Raw genomic sequence first — 8,076 nt, forward strand, 5'->3', positions numbered from 1 at the left:
TGATTAATTGCTGAGTAAAAAAAAATTTAGTTTTGTTGATGCGATGAATTTATGTGCAGTAATTAGTGTTAGCAGGCGATTAATCGCTGAGAAAAAAAAAAATTAGTTTTGTTGATGCAATGAATTTATGTGCAGTAATTAGTGTTAACTTAACGAGTCAAACTGAAATGGATCCAATTAAAGTAAATTTAGTAAAGTATATTTTAGTTAAAAAGCTTTTGACATCAGTGATTTTAATTGTGTGTGTGTGTGTGTGTGTGTGTGAATATTCCTATTTTAAAGTTTTGACTCTGACACACTAGTACGTTGTGTTTCTGAAACCAGAAATACTGATTTTTATATTATTATTATTGTTATTCTATTTGGTTCAATTCATTTCAGATTTTATTCATTCTTCGTACTAATGAATATTTAAAGGTTTTGCGTATTGAAAAATGTGGAATGAGTTTACAGTTTTTCACAAAGTATTTGTTTGTAAAAAAAACCCAAGAGACATTTCACATTTTTACTTTAGTTATTTTAAAAATAAACATCAGGTGATTGAGTTTTTTTTTTACTTACAGGAACTGATGGGAAATGTAGTTGTTAAAGATCAGAGTCCAGTCGACTGTGTGTGTGTGTGTGTGTGTGAGTGAGTGTGTTTGTGAATTAGTAAATACTTTTCTATGTCCTCATAATTGTACATATAGTTGAAGTCAGGCCGTGTGTGTGTGTGTGTGTGTGTGTGTGTGTGTAGATTCTGAAGTGCTTCCTCGTTTCTCTACTCACTAAGGTCTAGTAGCCTCCTAGAGTCCAGCTGTACATTGACCTCTGTCCACTCGTACCACTCGACCGACCTGTTGTGTTTGTACAGAAAATAACTGATGCATGAAAAAACACTATATTGGTATTTCACACGTTATATCCGAGGTGTATTTGTTTGATCCACGCTCCTGATCTTTGCTTTTCTTTATCTCTCCTGGAGATTCTGTCTCCAAACGGCCACTTTGATTTGACTTTTAATTTTATGTTGTATTGTAAAGAGATGAACCAATCTCCATAGATTTTGATGAGCCCGTAATAAATGATGATGATATCTGACTGGCCTCCAGGGCGGATCTGTTTGTTGGTACGATTCCTGTTCAGAGATCTGAAGAAGTGAAGAGTGAAGGGAAAAAATGGGGGGAAAGAAAGGGGTTAGGAGGGGAGAGAAGAGAAGGGTCTGATGAATAACACATTCGTCAGAGAGGCTCCATGCAGTACGTGCAGTACAAAGTTTAACAGTAGTGGAAACATAACTGCTAACAACTGGTGACAGTCGTAACGGCAGCGTCAGGTCTGGCTTTGATTTTTACAGGAACCTGTGAAGTGAAGGTAGGTCACTGGTTCATATAGTGTGGACTAACTGAACTGTCAACACCACAAGGAGACCTGGGATTTCAGGCAGACAAGAACGACACAGGGTGAGATGAAGACAGAAGAATCTGCTCCGGCGACCCCTACAGGAAGCAGCGGAAAGATGAGGAAGAAAGGCGTTGATGGAAGAAGGAGGAGGAGGAAGAGGAGGAGGAGGAGGAGGAGGAGGATGGAGTTAACATCAGAATTTAAGGCAAGTTTAAGATTGAAAATGATCGAATGACCTTGACATGGAAAAAAAGACAACCTTTTTCAGTCAGCGCTGAAGATGTTCTCTTCTGTCAACTTGTTTAATCACTGCTCAACAAATCCTTCTAATTTGGTTGACCTACAGATGGATAATCCCATGTACGGTGAGGGATTACAGGGATTACCAATGAAGCACTCGGAGAGAAAGAGGATTATCTTGACAAATTTTCTCTTTGTCTTTGTTCACTTTCAGCTTTTCCTGTTACACTTGCAGACAGGCCATCTACACACGAGTACTACTACATTGTCAGCAGTACTTCTGAAGAACTCTAGTACCCAGAGACGACACGTTTTACCCTGAAGGTCAGAGTTTTTTATTTTCATTCACTCATCTTCTGTAGCTCAGATCAGGGCAGAGGACGGACTGACATTAAACTCAGCAGTTGTCAGTTTTACAGCAAATGTGATGCCACCTGAGAGGTCAAAGGTCACATTTTTTGGTTCTTGTTGCTTTCAGGTGTATAAAATCTTTCTGATTTATTTTTTTATTTTTTTATTCATAATATTTTAGATACATGATAAAATTGTGTCGCACCATCACAACGAGATCACAGTCTTTAAATGCGTGTCGAGCACCGCCCACAGGCCAGAGTGAGATAAAACCAAATAAATACTCAGTACTGTTTAATAAACCGAAACCGAAAAATCAACTTTAACGTTTGTTTTGGAGAGAAAAGAACTTTGATGAAAGTCTTAAATAATATGTATGTTTGATTCTAAACAAAGGGTCTTCGGTGTGTGTGTGTGTGTGTGGGTGGGCGACACTTGGTGCGCTCGCGCAGCTCGTTCTGGTCAGAACGGCCGCAAGTTTGTCAATGGAGCGGCGTGGTGAGCGCGGTCACGGTGCGTTAAAAACCTGCACGGTTCGAATTAACAAGTGGTATTCAACCAGATGACACACACACACACACATTAACATCTATCTATCTATCTGCATAATGTTGCCCTGTGGGGAACACTAGCAATATACCTGTACTATATATGTATATATATATATATGTGTGTGTGTGTTGAAATTTATATGTAATAGATAACATTAAGAAAACGTTGCCTGTGATTCTCATACATTTTTTCTGCAGCGCCCCCTATTTTGAAGAACACTTCAACAAACTTGTTTTTTTTTCAACAATAATTTATAACAGCAGTCAGTACATCTTCTCCACAGTGTGACAAATAAGAAAAATATGTAAATTAAAATTATTTTAACCAGCGGTGCACCCCTGTCAGGGCTCTGTGCCCACTTCAGGGGCCTGCCCCGCACTTTAGGAACCCCAGTATTTTGCTACATTTATACGAGAATAACTGAGCACGTTTTTATTAGATGTTTATATCTTGATGCTCCTTCAGCCGCTGCTGCTGTTGTTGGGACTGTGTGTGACGTCACAGCAACAGTCCTCTCCAGTTCACCGTTGTGTTTAGTGCTGGGTTGGTACCAGGACGTGTATGTACCTGTTGGTAATAAAGCTGTCCACGTTACAGATTAATTATGAGGCCAGCAGCAGCAGCAGCAGCAGCAGCAGCAGCAGCAGCACAGACCCATTTATACCAGGCGACACGTCGCATTGATTGCAGAGCGGGACACAAGTGTCCTGTTTCCCACGGTCACGGCCCGTGTTGCAGCTTTCTGTCTCACCGTCGGTGTCCACACAGCCTGTTCCCTTTCTGTTTGCGGAACAAAGTCGAGCCTTTTCACTGCACGCACTAAATAGATGCGTGTTTATTGAGCAGAGCTGCGGCCGCTGCACGGCCGTAACCGGCGAGCGTGAGGTGTCAGAGAGGCGTGCGCCCCGAGGCCCCACCACTGGGCTTTTATTTGTCAAACCAGCTCCGCTTTCAAAACCGCACTGGCTGTGGCACAAGTGGCGCATGGTCCTCTCCACTGGTGCACCTATTTACTGCGAGCGCTGCTCACTTAACTGCGCAATAAATGAAGGCGCAAAATAAATAGCAGCGGCAGTAAGAACGTCACAGGTGGACAATCAGGAGGTTAACGTGGATCAGATGGACACACTGTGATTATAGATACATGTTTATGTATATATTTGGAATTTATATATAAAATCTAAAAAATAACTTTAATTTAAAAATATAAATGAAATATTTTTTTGTATTTTTCAGCCTTTATATCGGAGAACCTCCCTGTCATTTTTTTTATTAATTCTAAAATTATTATGTATAACAGTGAAATAGTATCTAGAAATATATGTATTTATTTAATATAACAATATTATTTTATATATGTGTAGACAAACTCAATTGAGCAAATTGTAAAGTCAATTTAAAATTATTTTTCCTATTTTGAACCACGAAATTGTGCTGTTTATTTTTTACATTTCGTATCGACCCGCAGCCACACTGATCTGGAACTTTTCAGGAAAAATACTAAAGAATTTATTTTGGAAATCCATAAATTACTGTGACCCTTTTTTTAATTAAATATAATTGTAATTAGGGTTTATTCTACATGTGATTATAACAAAAACCCAACATTTTACTTTTTTACTTAAAGGACAAAAAAAATAAAAAACGACTTTCAGAAGGTGGAAACTTCTGTCATACCACAGACCGGTCGGGCGGTAGAAGGACAGCTATTTTACCGTAAATATCTGTTAAACTGCGGATTCATTTAATAAATAATAGGATAAATAGAAGAATATACGTTATTGCCCAAATGGTGCGTTCAATGTCATGGCAGAATGGTACGATTTAAGGTTAAAAACAAGACAGAAGACACTTTAAAGACCAAAAACATCGTTGTAATGTCAAAATTTGTAATGTGAAAAATAATTAATTCTGGACTACAAAAATACTTTAAATTAATTCATACTCATTTAAAGTAAGAGAAATATATTTTCTCTCCTTTTTGTCCATTTAAATGGAATACACCGGGTTTTGCCTCAGCTGACAGAGAAGTGCGGCTCAGGCTAGGGGGCGTGGTCTGCCGGGAGTCTTTATCTTGTTGTGCGTCTCGCGGACCGGGCTGTGATTGGTTGGCTCTCCTGGCTAATGGCACGCGACTGTGGTTGTCGCTATAAACCAGCCTCGCGTGTCGGTGCCAAAATAGAGCCGGTGTCGCGCAGAGAGTGGACACACAGCGAGAAGACAGAGGGACACGCAGAGATGATGGACAGTGTGCTGGACACCTTTGTCTCCTTCTCTTACACGCCCTACTTCGACGATGAAGACTTTTGCACTGACCAGTCGTCCAGAGACGGACACATGGACACGGACGACTTCTTGGACGACGACGTGGACTTCCTGACCAGACACTTCCAGGACTATTACCGGAAGGATGGCGTGGACACGGACGGAGACTACGAGCTGGGGGACCTGTCCTTCTCCTCCTCTTCCTCTTGTACGCCGGACAGGTCTCCACCTGCCGCTGACCACCACCACCACCACCTTGAAGCCTCGCTGAAACGCAGGCGGCGCATGCGCTCTGAGAGAGAGATGCAGCAGCTGAGGCAGGCGGCGAACGTGCGTGAGCGGCGGAGGATGCAGTCCATCAACGACGCGTTCGAGGGCCTGCGCTCGCACATCCCCACGCTGCCCTACGAGAAGAGACTCTCCAAGGTGGACACGCTGCGGCTGGCCATCGGCTACATCAACTTCCTGGCGGAGCTGGTGCAGTCCGACGTCCCGATCAGGAACTCCGCAAGTGAGATGCACGCGCAGCCCAAGAAGGTCATCATCTGTCACCGAGGAACAAGTAGGTGGACCTCAGAGTTTCACTCAGAAATCTTTCAAAGACTTGAAAACGGAAACTTGTGCGTAAATTAGAGATAATTAAGTCGATAGATAATCCCTCTCACTTTCTGTAACGGTTGCTACTGAACTTAATTGTACTTTACTTACTTTTCTATTCTCATTAATGCTAAAAAATAAATAAATAAACGAAGTAAATAAAAAAAAAGTTGTACAAGTAAAAGTAAGAAAATTCAAGTAAAACCCAGTCAGTTTTGGTCCAGGTTTCAGTCTCAGTTCACTTTAAATGTGCAGCCTCGGTCTGGATTCCGTCTTTGTCTTTGACCCCCCCGGCCCCCCACCCGTGCCCTCGGTCCGCGTCCTCTACTTTTGGAAACCACTTATTTACATTGAATTCAGATTTTTTTTGCCGGTTCCACATTTGAGTCCTGATGTTCTTTTCTTCTTCTCTTTTTCACAGAATCCCCCTCCCTCAGTGACCCGGACTACGGTCTGCCCCCCCTGGCGGGTCACTCTCTGTCTTGGTCGGATGAAAAGCAACTCCGGGAGCAGAGCATCATCCGCACCGCCCGGGTGTGGACGCCCGAGGATCCCCGCAAACTGCACAGTAAATCGGGCTTGACGGACATTGTGGCCCCCCCCCCCCCGGTTCTCCTGTGACCCCCCCCCAAACCCCCGCCCTCTGTTAAACTCTGTTAAACGTATTTGATGGACGCCTGTGGCGTCAACGTGCACTTCATGGTTTCCGTACAGTGTTCAGTGTATTCAGTGTTGTACAGACCGTTTTATCATATTGATGATTTTTATTATTATTATTCTTTTTTTTGTAATTCATGCAAGTGGCAATCATGTATTTATTTTTTTAAAATTGTTTTCACGATTTGTAATATATCTTTTAGTTGAAATGAAATGAAATGAAATGTTATTTTACCAGGATTTTGTATTTATACACAGACAAATAAAGACGTCCAGCAGTGAAAATGTACTGTTATTGTTATTATTGTGGAAATGACAAACGACATACATACACACATATATATTCCATATATACAAATACATTCAGTATATATATATAAATAAAATAATATATGTATATATAATAATAGAATAATAATATATCTATATATGTATATATCTCAAACATATGAAAATATATACAATATTTTTACTATTACAGTTGCTCCTGATAAACAACTATACATATATACACACATATATATGTGTGGATATGTATGTTATGTTATTATACAAAAAATGCAAACTAACATGAAACTTTCAGTATTTAAAAAGTAATAAAACCATCAATTTGAGCTCTGTTTTTTTTACCTTTTTCTCTCTCTCTCTCTTTTCCTACAGCAGCAGTAAAAGGTTTGAAATATATTTTCCATAAAAACTAATTTAGCAAAATCTAATCCTGCAGAAAATGAGGAAATACAGTGTTTTCATGATTTCAAGACTGGAAAAAAAAACTGAACTGAACTGAACTGAACTGAAACCAGACAGAAGACCTGAATGTGGATCAGACAACAGTCCGTTCTAACGTGTGTCCTCTGACAGCTGGACCAGACCAGACCAGACCAGACCAGACAGAGTGCTGAGAAACTCTTGAACACCGTCAGGTGCAGCCAGGACGTGTTTTCCCGTGATGTCGCAGCGGGATCCCATCAACACGCACGCACGGCCCCGTGCACGAGGCCGAGCAGCGCGGCCAGCAGAGAGCTGCATAAATGACGTCCATGACTCAGAGCTGCAAACAGCAGTGAGATGGAGGACGAAGGCACGGACAGAGCAGCTTCACCGTGGACCGTGGACCGTGGACCGTGGACCGTCACCCCCGTCCACGGTAAGACAACCTGACACTAACCTGTGTTATTTGGACTTTTATGCTTTAAAAATGAATATAATATTTCTCTTTTGTTAATATTTGTTGTAGATTTGATCTGTTTTTGGTCCAGGTCCAGTTTGATCAGGTTTTATTTTACAAAACAAAAGGATTATAAAAACTATTTAATTTGTTTTTAATCGTTTTTATTTTTTTCTTACGTTTTTAACAACATGCGCGTGTTTAAAAACTGTCACATATACAGTGGTTGCAGCCATAAAGATAATGTTCTAAATTCAGATTCATTCATAGACATTTTTTGAAAATCGGACAGTGATAAATATACATGGGGCGGACGCGGTGCGGGAGGTTGTGGGTTCGATTCCATCCAGAACCTAAACTCAGGCTGCGTGGCTTCAGGAGCATCAAGTGTAAAAACTAGACACGCGTGATGAAAATAAACCAACCACCTGTAACTAGTAGAAGATACACTTTTTCTTTTTTTTTTAGAATGAACAGTTTGTCATGTGTTCAACTGGAGGTACTGCAGGGGAGACCAGATATTATTTTTCTTTTTTGTTTTCAATTATTATTTTTTATGCACGTTTAAAATAAAATACAGATTTACTCTATGATTCTGCGTTATTTGAATATCTTAGTATAACATGTAACATGTGTTTATTCGTTTAAGATTATTATTATTATTATAAGACGTAATCTAATAATGTCATCTATAAGGAAGTGTCGGTAATTTAATAATGTCATCTATAAGGAAGTGTCGGTTGTGAGTAGAGACTCTGTCTGTGTTCTGGTCTGGACCCTGACATTAATGCTGAGTCAACTTTAAGGGCAGCAGGTGAACTGTCGTTTTTATTTATTAATCTTGACATTAACTTAAATCACCC

At 40.4% G+C, this 8,076-nt stretch overlaps 1 protein-coding gene and 1 long non-coding RNA gene across 2 annotated transcripts in view; both read left to right on the forward strand.

Moving 5' to 3' along the window:
- Positions 1 to 76: 76 nt before the first annotated feature.
- Positions 77 to 8,076, forward strand: part of LOC112488697 (uncharacterized) — a 13,176-nt gene continuing 5,176 nt past the window's right edge. Inside the window, exons 1-2 of the long non-coding RNA XR_003053055.1 lie at positions 77 to 1,947; positions 6,907 to 7,192. This is a non-coding gene — a long non-coding RNA (uncharacterized LOC112488697). The remainder of the gene's footprint in view (positions 1,948 to 6,906; positions 7,193 to 8,076) is intronic.
- On the forward strand, positions 2,409 to 6,325 carry ptf1a (pancreas associated transcription factor 1a). The gene is made up of 2 exons (XM_008334806.3): positions 2,409 to 5,353; positions 5,810 to 6,325. Exons 1-2 carry the CDS (start codon positions 4,651 to 4,653, stop codon positions 6,007 to 6,009), a joined length of 903 nt encoding a protein of 300 aa, XP_008333028.1. The 5' UTR covers positions 2,409 to 4,650; the 3' UTR covers positions 6,010 to 6,325.

The sequence above is a fragment of the Cynoglossus semilaevis genome, chromosome 20 (genome assembly GCF_000523025.1).
Source record: "Cynoglossus semilaevis isolate Cse_v1.0 chromosome 20, Cse_v1.0, whole genome shotgun sequence".
Taxonomy (NCBI): domain Eukaryota; kingdom Metazoa; phylum Chordata; class Actinopteri; order Pleuronectiformes; family Cynoglossidae; genus Cynoglossus; species Cynoglossus semilaevis.